Source organism: Ceratotherium simum, chromosome 2 (assembly GCF_057802395.1).
Source record: "Ceratotherium simum simum isolate JZ-2026a chromosome 2, ASM5780239v1, whole genome shotgun sequence".
Classification (NCBI taxonomy): domain Eukaryota; kingdom Metazoa; phylum Chordata; class Mammalia; order Perissodactyla; family Rhinocerotidae; genus Ceratotherium; species Ceratotherium simum.
The window spans coordinates 73,962,680-73,980,690 of record NC_141901.1 but is presented as its reverse complement, the minus strand read 5'-3'; the positions used below and the strand labels follow the sequence as shown (position 1 = coordinate 73,980,690).

At 39.8% G+C, this 18,011-nt stretch overlaps 1 protein-coding gene across 14 annotated transcripts in view; it reads left to right on the top strand.

Annotated features, from left to right (window-relative positions):
* Window positions 1-17,060, top strand: part of LRRC8D (leucine rich repeat containing 8 VRAC subunit D) — a 112,198-nt gene extending 95,138 nt beyond the window's left edge. For 12 of the 14 annotated variants that reach the window (XM_087447793.1, XM_087447771.1, XM_087447779.1 and 9 more), the window contains one exon: window positions 14,122-17,060. In XM_087447793.1, coding sequence (XP_087303919.1) covers window positions 14,124-16,700 — 2,577 coding nt within the window. In that variant the 5' untranslated portion in view covers window positions 14,122-14,123 and the 3' untranslated portion in view covers window positions 16,701-17,060. Of the gene's footprint in view, window positions 1-6,749; window positions 6,825-14,121 lie in introns of all 14 variants that reach the window. The other 2 variants (XM_087447781.1, XM_087447765.1) reach the window with 1 other exon arrangement.
* The last annotated feature ends 951 nt before the right edge of the window (window positions 17,061-18,011 follow it).

Here is an 18,011-nt window from a genome sequence, read left to right as displayed (position 1 = left end):
TTCATGACAACGAAGGTTTGGTGAAGTCTGTGGCAGTCAAGATAAGTTATCTTCAACTACAAATCCGTAATACCTAACACAGTGTATAGTGTTTGAGAATAAATTGATAAATGATTGAACAGCCACCCTCAATCTTAAATGTTTCTTAGCATTAGCAGCCTCTTCCTAATGATATTGGTCTATCAAGACAGTAGACATTATTATAATTATAGTTCTGATGTGTCGTGTGTAAAATTATACAAATGAGCAAATTGTTTCGTGTTATAATGATCTATTTTTACAGTTTTTGGCTCTCATGAAGAAGAAAGGAAAAGAACATGTATTCACTCCAAAAATTATCACACCTCAGATGGATAAATTCTGTCACTTATAGGATTTAAACCTTAGTTTACCTCCAGTGTCTGAGATTTTAGCCTGGAATTGCCAGTGGGTGTGCCAGGGACGGGGACCCGATGGCTGATATGCACACCTTGGCTAGTGAAGGGCTTCCAGTTAAATGTCCTATCAGACCTGCTTTTCCAAAGATCGTTTGTAATTTTCACAAGAGCTACACAAATAGATGCTAAGTACTTAGAAACAAGATTAAGTAAATTGAATATGAATAAAACATCCCTTTGTTTTATCAAATCTTTTGAAATAGGGCAAAAGTGATATTCAGCTAAATTTACCAATTTATCACTAATTCTAAAATAAGGCTCTATTTGTATTACTTTAAAAGGCTAACTCTTGGGGGGAATTTTTAGTTAACTTTAAGGTGGTTTCTGATGTCAGTAATGAATTCCACTATAATAGAGATATTATTGTCAGAGGTCATTAATGATTTTTGGGTCTTGATTATCCCTAATGTCTGCAGTGTTTGACTGATTTATACCTTTTTTCCTCTTGAAGTCCCTTGTTTATCTTGGTTTTCTTGATTTTCTGTTCTCTTCTTTTCTTCATTGATTTTTCCCCCCCTCAAAGCCTCATGGTCCTTTTTCCTCTTCTTTGCCACCACATTCCAAATCCTGGGTTTTCCTCGGGGGCCCCAACCTTTCCCAAATTTTTCTGGACGTCTAGAGCCAATTTAGAAGAGTAGTTGAGGTGGGAATAGTCAATGAATGTGCTCAACATGACATGGCATGATGTGTGTCTCGTCACAGTGGTGTTTTATCCCCATTTCATTGATAAGGAAAGTGAAGGCCTAAGTTTACACAGCGAGTGATGAGAGACGTTATTTGTGTTCCCATTTTACAGATGAATTAGTAAGACGTGGAAATGGGATGAAAATTCAGACTAACTCCTTAAGCCACGTTCTTATCCATCATGCTACCAACTTGTTAAGAATTGAAATTCTATTTTAAATTATTAGCTCAGTGAAAAGAGACTCTAGGTTATTTGTGCATAAATTATGTCATTTCTTGCTTATCTTTGTACAGATTTAAAGTATTTGGTTTTGTTCTCATACTAGCATCCTTTATATCTTTGCCCCACCTTCACTGCTATCCCACTGCTTGGCTATTGTTTACTTATAAAATATAAACTAATTTTAATATTGACCTAAAGAAAACACAGTCAAGAATGGAACAATGCTGCCTTTCACTATTTCCCCTAGAAAGTATAATGAAGGTGTTTTGGTGTTTGTGTAATAGTTTCTATTTTGCTTTATTGCTGAAACCAGATTTTATTAGCATGACTAATCAGGCTTTGACTGTAGGATTCTTACGGTATTATAAGCTGGCTCTCTTGATTGTGTTGCCCATAATGTTGTACAGTGCAATGCACTATATGTATGTGTTCTCTAAATATAGAGGAAGACAGAACTATTTTTGGTTTTAAAATTGTGCTTCACCCCAGAAGTATTGTAGAAAGATAGTTATCAGTCACCTGTACGTTGATAACACTAAGGTAATGTTTTTCAAATTAAGCTTATAGATTTCATGGTATAGTTCATGCCCAAGCATGTGATGACTTAGGTTTCTTTTCATTTTTTATATTTAACCTGCCTACTTTTCAAAAGGATTTTTAAAAAGAGAATAAGGGATTCTGGAAGATGTGTGAGGGAAAAAAAAAGAATTTGAAGGGTTATGAAAAAAGATTCAGTTACAATGAAATCATGTAAATGGATGTAAAAGAACAAGGGATGGAACAATGAAGTGGAGAATTAAAGGAAATCTGAGAGTCATCCTTGACACCTTTCTCTCCTTTACCCTCCCCCTATAATCTGTTATTAAGTCCTGTTGTTATTTCTTTGGCCTCTTAGCTCCATAAATCCATTCATTTTACTCACTCGCTTCTCACATCACTCACAGCCTAGGCTTTGCCTCCATCCTTTGCCCAGAGTGATACAATAGCTGCCTTCCCAATCTCGCATCTTCTCTCACTGACCTGTACGTTAGGCCCGCAGTGATCTTTTGAGGGACATAGATCTGATTTTCACCCACCTCCCATCTCTAAAAACACATCAGTGGCTTCCCACTGCCCTCAGTTTGATGACGTCAGAAACTTGCACATGGCTCACAAGTCCCTGCATCATCTCACATGGCACACTCCTCTCCCCATGCTCCAGGCTACTGCCCTTCTCTCAGTTCCTTAGATGTTCTTTGCTCTCTTTCTCTCTCTCCACAAGGCCTTTGGACAGTCCATCCAGCCTACCCCCCGCACCCTTTCTTCACACCTTACTGTAGCCGTGACTTCCTCAGAAAGTTCCTCCCTGATCTTGCCGACTGGAGGAAACTCCGCTATTGTCCCCCTTCATAATACTGTGCAACCAGGGGAAAGTTTGGGTTTTCTGATCTGAAATTTATGCAACTTGGGGAGCTCTCTCTAAGAAAAAGAACACAAAGTTAGAGATGCAAAAGTAGGCGCGGGGCCTTGAAAGGGGCCTTTGCAAAAGAGGGGTACTGAAGCTGCATCTTCTTTGACTGCAGGACAGATCTGCCTCTGCCTGTCCATCTTGGTAGCTCCTCTCAGTTGACCATTTTATATATTCAACTAGATAAGTATTTCTCTCCCTTAGACTGTGTACCCTGAGAGAGGAAATATGTCTGAATTTGCTCACCAGAGTTTCTCCAGGAATTTGCATCTTGTTAACTAACATATTTCATGGATGGAGGGATAAACGAGTATGTGAATAATTAAATGAAGACTCAGTCTAAGGGTTAATGCTTATAATACCTATATAAAATTGAGCTGAATTTCTTGGAAGCCAAAGCTAAGTGGAGAACATCTGGATTCCATGGCTCTTTATAGCAGTACATCATGAAAGACAAACTTCTCTTAGTACCTAGTGGTAAAGAAGAATTTTTTTAGGGTTCTTCATGTAAAATGCCTTATTCAACACAGTGAATAATAACAGCAGCTAACTTTTATTGAGCACTTACCATGTCCTGGGCGCTTACTCAACACTTGGACACAGTTTTCTCATTTAAGGTTTATTGACTCCAGTAAACTGTGCACACACAGATATGGACAGAATTTCTGCATCCATTGCCTGTGCAGAAGGGCAGAAAACCCTTCTGCCTTTTGAGAAGGAAGGCCTGAGGCTCTGGCAGCTTCATTATCTCAGGGAGTCTGCCTCTCTGGAGCTCCTTCCTCCCTGGCTTTTAATATCACCTGGCTGTTTGCTAAAGTGGTGCTCATGTGCCTCTGCCCCAGAGTTCATGCTGACTTGTCACCTGCCCTCCATAAGGAAGCTAATCTGGGTCTTATCTCTGGGTGAGGGTGTGCCCAGACTTACCTTTGTCTCTGTTTTCCTGTAGAATGTTTAATTATGAGCCAGACTGCAGGCAGATGGTCTGTCAGAATGAGTTACCTTCAGAATGACCTGTTAAAAAGGTTTGTGTAGTGTTGCCCATCTGGACGTTGAAGAACACCTATCAGAACTGATCATTTTGACTGTGGGATAATTAATAGTGACCTTATGTGTCACAATAATAGTAACAGTATTTAGCTCACAAGTTCAGTGCCCTCTGAGACCTCTACTAGAACTCTGTTCTAGGTCTGGGTGATTTATTCTGTTAACAAACCTTTATTAAATGCCTGTCCTGTGCCATGCCCTGGGGACATGCAGATAAAAGAAACTCTCTTCCCTTGAGGGTAAGAATTTAGACCCAGGGGGAGGGAGAAAGGGAGACAGAGGATCTCACAGTTCAGCGAGTGTCATGAGTAAGCATTGTCTAACTCTGTGTTCATTTTTAGTGCTGATGGCTAGGGTCTCCTAATATACTGCCAAGTAACCTGTTTAACTCAATAAGCTACCTGTCAAAGGTATATTGTATCAATATCGGAGTATCTTTGTCTCTTACTAACTTTGAGAAGTTTTCCGGGGTTAGTAAGATGAGCACCAGGGCAGGGTACTCACATGCTTTCCGGCAGTCTTTACCAAACGAGGATAAGGACTGGTGGGCTCCCAACTGTCCACATCCAGAACAGGTATCCATGAGTTTGTGATCAGAGGGGCTTTCTGTCCCAAAGACAACTGGCATATGTCCTGGGACCGTGGAAAGCTGCTCAGGGTGTCAGGGAGCTCTGTCCTAATTTACTTTCCTTAGGAATGTGTCAGTTATACTGTAGAGAAGCAATATTAAAGGTTAGTAAACTTAAAAGGAAAATGGGTAATTTTGGTCTAAGATGTCTATCTTACAGATGGAAAGAAGCAGGGAGTTTAGAAATGCAAACAAAGCTCCCCTGAGAAATCCTACTGGCAGCCTCGTGAACTGGATGAAGTTAGAATTATAAAGGTTTGACCAGACGCTTCACTCTGAGCATTGGAAGGGTCTCTCCTGAGCCTTTATTAAGGTCCATTATGCTCTCTTTTTAGGGGCTAATCAGATCATTGCCATTATCTCCTTTTCTGTTTGTTTCCTCTAGGCTGCTTTCTCAGTAAGGACAGCTTCTAATTTTGTAGAAATATTATTCTTCTTTTTATCCTCAGAATCTGTGTCTAGCACGTAGAAGATATTCCATAAAGATCTGTTGAATGAAATAAAGTTTCTGGTAGAGGGTGCACTAAGTGAGGCCTGTAGATATTGAAGCATTTGTGAAATTCTCTTGGCCTGAGTTCATGGTTAAGGGAATGCTCATGATAACTTGTAGAAGAAACTCTGATTTGTACGGAATAAAATGTAGAAGACGTTGATTTAGAGGCGCTTTTGTATTGTTCCATGAATGAGATCTCATTTTCTAGCTCTCAAACGTGGGCCTGGACTTTTAGAATTAAGAGCTAGAAGAAAAAGCAAGAAAATTCACAACAGTATATTAATGCATTTTTGTTAATTCGTGAGGTATTTTGCCTTAGATCTACTAAAGTGTATTTAGAGTTATATTCCTTAGCTTTGAAGTAAATTTTCTCCATGAATAGCAGTACTTTAGTACCCAAATAGGTACTAAAATAACAGGCACTAAAATGGACTTTGTATATAGTGTTTTTTATAGTTCACAAGTTCTGAATTTGCTGTGTGTAGTCCTCTACTTTCAGGTGTTAAATGGACTGATAAAAAGCTTTTGGAGATTAGCAAAAATGAGTGGATTTTGCCCAATGTGAAATCTGATTTTAGTAGGTTTTTCTATAAGAAACATTTTGTAAAATCTGAGAGTTTTTTCCTTACACATTTTTTTCAGTTATTTTGGAGGTATCTAAACCAAAGTAGTGTTAGAAGAAAACTATTTTTAAAAGTATAATTTCTTATCATAATCTTTTAAAAGGGAGTAACACTAGTTAATTGTTTTATTTGTATATAGAATTATATCAGCTATAGAGTATTTTGCATAATTGTAATAGCCGTAACTGTTAACATTTATATGATACCCGTAATACAGAGCTGTGTTGGAAAAAACTGAATCATTCCTTACTTCTCATTTTGCATCTGAAGCATTTATTTTCTTTAACCATATGAATTTTTGATATTTGAATTGAGTGTGGTGTGTGTGTGCATCCGTGTGTGTGTGTATATATATGCTTATGTGTATATTGAGTGTTGAGGAAGGGTTATTTGTAGTGATGGTGTAGTTTATTACCTCTGTATGAACTTTAACTTACTCTCCTTTGACTTGTGTCAATGAAGAATTTGAGAATTTGATCCTTACCAGTCTTTTGGGTGTTCTCCCATTTGTCCAGTTTGGTCAAGAGGGCTGATTCCTTTTTCACAGAACATGGTAGAAAGAAAATGAAAAATTGGTATTTGATTGGGTAGGGAACTCATATCTATGTGAAAAATTTATGTATTAGATTGATTATCAAGCTGTTTGCTTCTTCATACACTAAACTCTTTTCATTAAATAACATTTCAAAGCCGTTTGACCTCCTTCTTTTAATAGGGGTATTGAAGACCTCCTAGTGCAGATAGGACTAATTTTTAAAGTTTTAAATTAAGTGGTCATATTTTTCTGTTTTGATGCTAGAATTTTGCTGTATGCTAATAATAATCTCATTAATGTACATTTTCCAACAGACACTAAGTTACCCACATTTACACTGCTACTAAATGTGAACAAAGAGCAAGATTTGACAGGTCTCTTTGGCATCAAAGTTGTGCTCTTTCTAGTATAATTTGCGACCTCCTAATATAAGTAATTTTAATTGAAATGTTTTTGAAAGGATAAATTAAATTGAATACAAAGTTTTATTGTCAATCATTTATGTCAGGATTACTTCACTGTGCATAGTGCTGTGTGCTAGTACAAAAATCAAGAAATCGGCCTAATCATCTTCAGTTAAAGACTGATTAAGATGGGCTTGCTTTTCTGCTCAGTGATTCTCTCTCTGCATTCAGATTCAGCAAACATCTTTGGAGGCTTACTTTGTGTCAGACCCTGAACTGGGTGTTTCCAGTCCATGGCCCTGTGAGGTAGGTATTGTTATCAAGATTTTATAGATGAAGCATGGATGCTCAGAGGGGATAAGTCAAATGCTAAAGGCTTTTCGCTAGAACCAGTTCAATGTAATCATAATAACACAGCAATCATTTTAAAACATATTTGAACTTAGAATGTAGTCTGGCATGCATATCTACAATTAGGCTACAACCCTGTCTAATGTCACTATCCTACGTCTGTTGAAAGGCAGTTTAGGCAGTAAAATAAACAATGATTGAGGTCTAACTTCTAAATTATAACAGCTTGAGATATAATTCATATACCATACAATTCACCCATTTAAAGTGTACAATTCAGTGTTTTTTAGCATATTCCCAGGGTTGTCCAGCCATGATAGCTTTTAAATTTTGAACCTGACTATTGGTTACTGATTTTTTCCTTTAGCACTGGCTGTATTTTAGGATAAGAAAATAAAATCATATATTACAAAAGAATTTAGATTCAATCTCTGTTATTTTCTGATTTGTCTTTGTCCAACCAAAGTCCAGTAACTTCCCTGTTTCAGTTCTAGTACTAAAAGCTTCCTTGACTTCTATGAGAAATGTTTACTTACACAAATGTTAAGCTGATTTTCATTATGTGCCATAGACAGAGAAGCCTTAGAATGTGAAATCCACTTCCTCGTAATGTAGTTCTTTAAGTCCTTTGCAACAGACACGTTATGGAGGAGAACCTGAAGAATGTATGCAATTAATACTTATCTAAATGTGCCTTCCTCAGGTTGCAGGAAAAAATCCCGTGATAACCATTTATAGCCATTCTGAGTCCTCATTCACTAAGGAAATCAAACCTCAAGCTTTGGGATTCAGAAAGCTAGGTACTGATCTCCTCTCTCCTGGACTTGACTTTCATGTTAGAAAGTTACTTGAGAGTCATAATGTACTTAGTATACTGTATTATATGACTGTATATTTAATATACTTTGTACGCACACACATAGACAATTATGAAAAGCAACTTTTATTTTCAAAGTGCTATTGCACTATATTTAATTTTTTATATTTTTATATTTAATATTTAATTTAAGGTGTAGGAGGTTTTTGTGCAGTTTTTGATGGGTAAAATAGGATAATAGACACATTAATTGAAGTTCCATGTTCAAGATAAGAGCTAGCGAGTGGCTGACATTGCAGGAAAGGACTGGTTTTCTGCCTTATGGCCCAGGCACTTCCTTAAGACTGTACTTAACCCTTCTGTGCCTTGGTTTTCCATCTCCTGACTTACCCATAAACTGTGGTATCTGTACAGGGGCACACTAGATTAATAATGTGATAACGTTAGAATTATTTGTAGTTTCTATAACACATAGTTTCTCCCATGTCTCTCTGCCTTTGCACTTGCTATTTCTTCTGCCAGAATCGTATTCCCTCCCCTCCTCCCCCACCGCTTGCGGTCTCAGCTTAAAAACCACCTCTCTGTGAAGCCCTCCCAAATGCAGACGTGGGTTTGCCCTGTCTTGTGCCTCTTCTGTACTTTGTATTAACCAGGTCAGAGCAGTTTTCTTACCGTGTTGTAATAGCATACTTATTGCTTGTCGTTTCCCATTAGACTAGGAGCTCCTTGAGGATAAGGAATAGGTTACATCATTTCTGTATTCCCCTCCATGGTGCCTGGCTCGTGGTTTCCTTAAATTCTGAATGTCATGAAAGGCTGCCTTAGGGAAGGTGATGATTATGTAATTTCATTCCTCTGTCTCCTCCTCAAATCCAAGGACAACAGTGAGAAGGTCCTTCCTTCAACAGTCAACCCTTATCCAACAGCACAGCCATTGAATGCGCGATAGAGAAGGAAATTTGGAGGTGAAAGATTCTGTTAGCTCTCTCACTTAATTAGCTCAGGGAGGTCATTTAAGCTTTTTGGGCCTCAAGTTTCCTCATACTGTAGTATGAGGGCAATAGTAATGCCTAATTCACTGGGTTATTCTGAGGATCAGCTGAGATATTTTATAGAAAAGTAGTTTGCAAACTGTAAAGCACTGCAAACGTGAGAAGTAGAGAAGAGCAGCAATGAAATCTGGGAGAAAGAAATGTGGCTTGACCTTAGATGGGATTTTAAATCCAGACTCCACCACTAATTATTTGACTTCCACAACTTTGCTCCTGTGAGCCTATTTCTTTATCTGTCAAGGGAGAATAATAAAACTTTGGCAGCTTAGAGTAATGTTGTGAAGGTTAGATGGAATTCAGGCAATGTTCCACTTGGTTCCATCTGTGTATGTTCAACTGTTACCAGCCAGAGCTCTTGCACACTGTATATTCATACCTCTTTTCTGCACCCTCTTTTCCATGGCAGATTTAGTCCTTTGTACTCCAGGGAGAGCAGGCCCCTTCTCTCAGGCCAGGGAGATAGATAGCAAGGGGAGGCTGCCAGAGGAAGGTTCCGGGCTTCTGTGGCCTGTGACCCCAGCCAGCCTGAGTTTGCTTTGGGAGAGGGGTGAGGCAAAGCCTCAATCTGGTGTCACAACACATTTCCTAGGGCAGCTCTTTGTGTTGCAGCTTCTCTTACCATTTCTTTTTGAAACTTTTTATTGAAGTTAACGCCTAATACATACATACCAAAAAAGGCATATAGCCTAAGTGTACAGATCAGATTTTATAAACTGAACACACCTATGTAATCAGATCATTCATTCGCATTGCTGCCTGATATTCCACTTTGTGAAGATACCACATTCCATTTTTCCATTCTACTGTTGACAGGCATTTGGATAGCTTCCAGTTTAGGGCTATTGCAAGTAATGCTACTGTGAATATTTTTGTACATGTCTTTTGATGAGTATATGTATTTTTCATGGATATATACTTAGCAGTGGAATTGCTGGATCAGAGAGTATACATATGTCCAGTTTTAGTAGATACTAACCCCAATGTTTCCCAATATGGTTATACCAATTCACACTCCCACCAGCAGTGTTTAAGAGTTCCAATTGCTCCACATCCTCACCAGCACTCAGTATTATCTGTCTTTTTATTTTTAGGAATTCTGGTGGATTTTATAATATTGTGTAGCATTTTGGAAATGGAACCATTCCCTCAGCCCCCAAAACCTGAAACTCTAAACTTTCATACATTCATTTTCAGGAATGCACTCTACAAAAGCAGGGTATTGTATCAGGTATAAAGCTCCTAGCAGGGTGCTTGGTATATGGAAGGAAGATGACAAATGATAACTGCTATTATTATCATCATCATCACTAAATGCCTCTGTGTTCTTCAGGGGTGAGAGTAGGACGTGGTGGATACAAAGGTGAATAAGACATAGTCTCTGCCCATCAGGAGCTCAAGATCTAGATGAAGAGACCAACGTTGGAAACATTATTATTAGACAGTGTGATAGGAGTTTGGGGAAAGAGGTACCCAAGCTGGGACTTGAAGAGTAAGTAAGAATTCAACAGAAAGAAAAAGGAGAATGGGCTGGCGGGAACGGTAGGGGCACAGGCCATTGGTGGCAAGAGGCAGAGCAGACAGCATGCTCGAGAAGAGCCCATCTGAGGCTGGAGTGTCACATGCTGATCTCACTTGTTTGGTGTTTGGTTGTTCCGTATTTGGGGTTGCCGCCCAGGCAGAGATGTAGGGGGTGGAGCTGAGAACCGTAGGGGGTCAGTGTGAAGTTACAGTCCACTAATACTATGCTCTCTGCCCCCAGCTTTTAACTCTTTCTTTCTTCTCTGGGAAAGCAGTAGGCCTCTTCTTCTCTCTCCTGGAATTAAAGCCTGTCCCAAGTACAAGGTGCTTGAAAACCACCATTGAAGCTTTGACAGCTGCAAAATATTACTGGTTACAAGGATCCCACACTTTCTCTGCTGTATGGTCCTTTAGTTATTTATTTTTATGCTGAGGCCTGGCTTAGAGTTTTTATTCTTGTGTGGGCCCAGGTTGCTTTGTGGTGGCAATTAAGTTTAATAAAATACTCTTCTGCCCAGTACCATACGTAGACAATAAATGTTTTGAAGAATTTTGATGATGATGATCATGATAATGCTGAAGATGATGATCAAGAGCCCGTACACTCTTTCACCAATTGAATACCTACTGTGTGTCAGGCATTGGCTATATGGCAATAAGGAAGATGGACATGGTCCCTGTCGTCACTGAATTTATAGTCTAATGGGGGAATCACACAAGTAAACAGTTGGTGACCCCAGCCAGCCTGAGTTTGCTTTGGGAGAGGGGTGAGGCAAAGCCTCAATCTGGTGTCACAACACATTTCCTAGGGCAGCTCTTTGTGTTGCAGCTTCTCTTACCATTTCTTTTTGAAACTTTTTATTGAAGTTCTACCACAGTGTTAAAGGCTGTGATGGGTGGAGGTACAAAGTCCTGTGGGAGCACATCAGAGAAGCACCTCACCCAGACTAAGGATCAGGGAAGGCTTCCTGGAAAAGGTGACAGAAACCTGATGGCCTAGTGAAGAGGAGTGGGGAGGAAGTATTCCAGGTAGAGGAAACAATGTGTAGGAGGAGCTGAACACGAGAGAATGGCTGGTTGGAGAAACTGGAAGAAGTTATCAACCCAGAGTGTAGAGAGTATGAAGAAGAGAAGAGTTTAACCAAAGGACCAGGGGCAGGGTGAAAGATGGATTGAAGGAGGTCAAGACTGGAGGCTGAGAAATCAGTGTAATAATCAAGTCTTAAAAAACAAGTAACCAACATTCTCAGTAGTAACTTTCAAAATTCCCTTCTCCCTCAATCCTCCAGCCCAAACATCCAGGCTTCTCTAGAGCCCAATGCAGCTATTTGAAGAGTCAAGAAAAATCCTACTAAAAAGAAGTGTTATGTGCAAAAAAATCTAGTTTTTCTATCGTCCGTACTAATGGCCCTTTAAAACCGTGGCCCCTGGGTGTGACCATACGAAGTTCTTTGCTGGGAATAAACCTGTGTGAGGTGTTTTTTCCAGTCTCTGTATGTGAAGCGAGAGTCACTCTGTAACCTGTGGCTCGGGGCTGTGTTTTGTGCATTCCAATAGCCTTGCTTCTTGCTTAAATTCCCAAGCTACTTACAAAAGCAAAACACACATAAGATACAGGAGCTCAGAATAAAGGGGTTCCCCTGGGCATGTTATCTCACAGTTTCCCTACTAAGGTACAAATATTCCCTTTTCTTCCCCCACTTCCTTGGTAATTTTTTACAAAGACTGGGTGCCAGGCTTTTCATACTTAAGCCCTGAAGTCTGCAAATGTGATTTCTAGCAATTTTCACAAAATCTAAGTACAACTTAATAGTTTAGCTGTGTTTGGAGTTCTTGGCCTTGTGTTTACCTGATTACGTAAAAGAGATTTCACTTAAAAAGAACAAACTATGATATGAGAATTGCTAGTACAATTGAATAGATATTCATTGTATTTTATTAAGAAATATCATGCACTTGCTCTGTATGGTACTAGGTGTCTGGGAGAGTTTCAGAAAAAATAAGACACGGTCCCTGCTTTCAGAGACTTACCTAAAATAGGGAGAACGAGGAGCTGGCCCTGTGGCATAGCGGTTAAGTGCACGCGCTCCACTGCTGGCGGCCCGGGTTCGGATCCCACTTGCGCACTGATGCATCTCCTGTCAGGGCATGCTGTGGCGGCGTCCCATATAAAGTGGAGGAAGATGGGCAAAATATTAGCCCAGGGCCAGTCTTCCTCAGCAAAAAAAAAGAGGATTGGCAGATGTTAGCACAGTGCTGATCTCCTCATAAATAGATAGATAGATAGATAGATAGATAGATAGATAGATAGATAGATAGATAGATAGATAGGTAGATAGGTAGATAGGTAGGTAGATAGATAGAAAACAGAGAGAATGAGCAGAATCAAAGTACTGTCATTCCAGGAGAGACACTAGTAGTCAGTCATAACACTATTTCCTACTGAAGCCAGAGTCTGCCTCAGAATCCTTTTCAACACAGCACTCCAGGCAACTTCGGCATAGATAGATAAAAATCTTCCATCCTTTATTTAAAAAATAAATGCGTTCCCAGAACTTTGGGTGCTTGCCTAGCCTTTTATCTTCTTGTTTTTTACTAGTTTTTTAAAGAAGTCAGTCATTTTATATATGAATATTGGAACCTGAGAACTTCCAGAGAAAGCATGGTGTGGTCATGTTGCTTTCCAAGGAGTTGAAACTTCCAAGTCCAAGAATATAAACATTTGTTTCTCATACCTGATTACAGAAGCCTGTTCCCATTACTTCCCGCTGTAAGCATTGTGTTTTTCTTACTTGCCTCCAGAATGATCATCCTTATACTTTATTATTTGTATAACTAGTCTCAGGACTGTGAAGCTGCCAGCTGTTAGTGAACGGTGACCACATTTTTGAGTGTCCTGGAACCGGGATTCTCTTTTTTGCTGCTGGGGTCACCAGCTTTGGTAGAGATCAAAGGTCTTATGGGTCCTGACTGGGTGTCATCATCACTGATCATTCCATGCCCACCTGTGTCTTTGGCCCTGCTCTCATTTCACGTGGTTTCCATTCCACGCTGCATGAAAGGCCAGAGTTTCAGCTACATATAGTGATAAATCCCAAGTCTGTATACTAGGATTCCTCTTATACTCTAGACCTTAATTTCAGCTGTCCATGGGACATTTCCACCAGGGTGATAAGAGCTAATATGAAGAGCTAACAAATACTTGTGGCCAGAGGGTATGCTTTACAATCATTACTTAATTTAAGCTTTGCAACAACCTTAGAAGTTATAATCTCCATTATACAGATGAGAAATACAAGGCTGGGAGAATCACACCATTAGTAAGTGGTAGGCCTGAGGCTGGTACACAGGTTAGCCAGAGTTTAATAGTATACACAGACTCTTTAATTTTGCCTTGTACAAAATAGAAGTCATTCCACCCCTCTACCTCAAAACTTTAGTCTTAACCTTAAATCGGTCCGGTCCACAACAAAGACCACTCTGTTCTCATATGCTTCTTCAAGGTCCAGTAAGTTAGAAGCCTTTCAACTCTGTTTCCTAAATAGCTCTCAGGTCCGGTCCCCTGCTTTCTACTCTAACCACTGTAGACCTTGTGCAGACTGTCATTATTTCTTACCTGGAAGGCAATCTTTGTTCCCCACCCATTTTTTTCTCTTCTCTTAGGCTAGGAGAGAAGAACTATTATAACAAACCACCATTTTTCTCATATACGTTCCTTTTAGTTTATTTTCTGCTACACCTATCTTAGATAAAAAGATAGGACCTGGATGAGAAAAGTTTAGTTTGGAGCAAGTAAAGGGTTTTTCTCATCTAATGTTTTCCCTTGTATCTGTGTAATAATGTCTTTTGTTTGCTTGTTTTCTAGGAATGTTTACCCTTGCGGAAGTTGCTTCGCTTAATGACATTCAGCCAACTTACCGAATCCTGAAACCATGGTGGGACGTGTTTATGGATTACCTGGCTGTTGTTATGTTGATGGTAGCCATCTTTGCAGGAACCATGCAACTTACCAAAGATCAGGTGGTCTGCTTGCCAGTATTGCCATCTCCTGTAAATTCAAAGGCACACACCCCCCCAGGAAATGCCGACGTTGCCACCAACATCCCGAAGATGGAAGCAGCCGCCGACCGAGACCAGGATGGGCAGACGACAAAAGACATTTCCTTTGGCACATCTGCTGTGACACCTGACATACCTCTCAGAGCCATATATCCTCACACAGACTCCACGGTTCCAAATCAGGAGGCAAAGAAAGAGAAAAAAGATCCAATAGGTCGACAAACAAACTTGGATTTTCAGCAATATGTATTTATTAATCAGATGTGTTACCACCTGGCTCTTCCATGGTATTCTAAGTACTTTCCGTACCTTGCTCTTATACATACTATTATTCTCATGGTCAGTAGCAACTTTTGGTTCAAATATCCCAAAACCTGCTCAAAAGTAGAACATTTTGTTTCAATATTAGGAAAGTGCTTTGAATCTCCTTGGACTACTAAGGCGTTGTCTGAGACAGCGTGTGAAGACTCGGAGGAAAACAAGCAGAGAATAACAGGTGCCCAGACTCTCCCAAAGCACGTGTCTACCAGCAGTGATGAAGGGAGCCCCAGTGCCAGTACCCCGATGATCAACAAAACTGGCTTCAAGTTTTCAGCTGAGAAGCCCGTGATCGAAGTCCCTAGTATGACCATCCTGGATAAAAAAGACGGGGAACAGGCCAAGGCCCTGTTTGAGAAGGTGAGGAAGTTCCGTGCTCATGTGGAAGACAGTGACTTGATCTATAAACTGTACGTGGTCCAAACAGTTATCAAAACAGCCAAGTTCATTTTTATTCTCTGCTACACTGCAAACTTTGTCAACGCAATCAGCTTTGAACATGTCTGCAAGCCAAAAGTGGAGCACCTGACCGGCTATGAGGTGTTTGAGTGCACCCACAATATGGCTTATATGCTGAAAAAGCTTCTCATCAGTTACATCTCCATTATTTGTGTTTATGGTTTTATCTGCCTCTACACTCTCTTCTGGTTATTCAGGATACCTTTGAAGGAATATTCTTTTGAAAAAGTCAGAGAAGAGAGCAGTTTCAGTGACATTCCAGATGTCAAAAACGATTTTGCGTTCCTCCTTCATATGGTAGACCAATACGACCAGCTGTATTCCAAGCGTTTTGGTGTCTTCTTGTCAGAAGTCAGTGAAAATAAACTTAGGGAAATTAGTTTGAACCACGAGTGGACATTTGAAAAGCTTAGGCAGCACGTGTCCCGCAATGCCCAGGACAAGCAGGAGCTCCATCTGTTTATGCTGTCGGGTGTGCCTGACGCTGTTTTTGACCTCACAGACCTGGATGTGCTAAAACTTGAACTGATTCCAGAAGCTAAAATTCCTGCTAAGATTTCTCAAATGACTAATCTCCAAGAGCTTCACCTCTGCCACTGCCCTGCGAAAGTTGAACAGACTGCTTTTAGCTTTCTCCGCGATCACTTGAGATGCCTTCATGTGAAGTTCACTGATGTGGCAGAAATTCCTGCCTGGGTGTATTTGCTCAAAAACCTTCGAGAGTTGTACTTGATAGGCAATTTGAACTCTGAAAACAATAAGATGATAGGACTTGAATCTCTCCGCGAGTTGCGGCACCTTAAGATCCTCCACGTGAAGAGCAATTTAACCAAAGTTCCCTCCAACATTACAGATGTGGCTCCACATCTTACAAAGCTGGTCATTCACAATGACGGCACTAAACTCTTGGTACTGAACAGCCTTAAGAAAATGATGAATGTCGCCGAGCTCGAACTCCAGAACTGTGAGCTAGAGAGAATTCCACATGCTATTTTCAGCCTCTCTAATTTACAGGAACTGGATTTAAAATCAAACAACATACGCACAATTGAAGAAATCATCAGTTTCCAGCATTTAAAACGCCTGACTTGTTTAAAATTATGGCATAATAAAATTGTCACCATTCCTCCCTCCATTACCCATGTCAAAAACTTGGAGTCACTTTATTTCTCTAACAACAAGCTCGAATCCTTACCAGTGGCAGTGTTTAGTTTACAGAAACTCAGATGCTTAGATGTAAGCTACAACAACATTTCAATGATTCCAATAGAAATAGGATTGCTTCAGAACCTGCAGCATTTGCATATCACTGGGAACAAAGTGGACACTCTGCCAAAACAGTTGTTTAAATGCGTTAAGTTGAGGACTTTGAATCTGGGGCAAAACTGCATCACTTCCCTCCCAGAGAAAATTAGTCAGCTCGCCCAGCTCACCCAGCTGGAGCTGAAGGGGAACTGCTTGGACCGCCTGCCAGCCCAGCTGGGCCAGTGTCGCCTGCTCAAGAAAAGCGGACTTGTTGTGGAAGATCACCTTTTTGACACCCTGCCACTCGAAGTCAAAGAAGCATTGAATCAAGACATAAATGTTCCCTTTGCAAATGGGATTTAAACTGAGCTCATACGTGCACGTGCGTGTGCAGGAACAACTTCCTAGATTGCAAATGCTCACGTACAGTTATTGCAAAATAATGCATTTTAGGAGTAGATACATCTTTAAAAATAAAACACAGAGAGGATACATAGAAGGCTGATAGAAGACATAACTGAATGTTCCATGTTTGTAGTGTTTTAAGTCATTCATTTCCAAATCTTTTTTCTTTTTTTCTTTTGGGGAAAGGGAAGGAAGAATTATAATCACTAATCTTGGTTTCTTTTTAAGTTGTTTGTAACTTGGATGCTGCCGCTACTGAATGTTTACAAATTGCTTGCCTGCTAAAGTAAATGATTAAATTGACATTTTCTTACTATACCACCTTTTTTGAGGTGTCTTGATTTACTTTGCTTAATTGGTGCGATCTTGCTTTAACTCAAACCACTTAAAGACCCGTCAGGTCCAAGCTTGTAAATTTGGATTTGCTGAAATATTGATTTCTTTCCTGTTTTAATTTAAAGCACCCCAAATAAGCACTTCTTATAACATTTGACAGGTGCTACTGCTTCTGAGCATCCCATTATATAGATTTTACCCCCTTGCAGGCCTGGAATACAGTAAAGGTGTGTAGATTGTTGTGGGGGCGGGGTAGTTTGTTTTTTAAGAATACATGACAAGAAAAAAATAAAAGAAAATAACATTCCCCTTACTAATAGCTGTTCTTCCATAGTCTGGAGTTCTGATTATATGATAACATTTTTCTGTCGATACTATAGAGTTGCCAATAAATAAAAAATGTTTTTTAAAAATAATTATGACAGGGCCGGCCCTGTGGCTTGGTGGTTAAGTGCGCGCGCTGCAATGCTGGTGGCCCGGGTTCGGGTCCCGGGTGCGCATCAAGGCACCACTTCTCCGTCCATCCTGAGGCCGAGTCCCACATACAGCAACTAGAAGGATGTGCAGCTATGACATACAACTATCTACTGGGGCTTTGGGGGGAAAAAATTAAATAAATAAAATCTTTAAAAAAAAAAAATAATAATTATGACAGAAGTAAAATTTTTAATGGCTTAATGATTAACAGCCTTCTAGTGTATCACCATTTGGAAGATAACATAAAATCAAAGCAAGTATCATTTAATTTCTCTCCCTTTTCACTGTTCTGGGGAAAAATAGGACATGTGGTTCATTGAGTTGGACAACTGACTGTCTCTCTTTATTTTAGTGACAGGCTATATTTCCTGTGTTTGCAGCTAGAAAGGGCCATGTCCAGGGAAATGCTAGCAGAATGTACTTTTTAGATGATAGTTTTCTTTCTTTATCTAACTT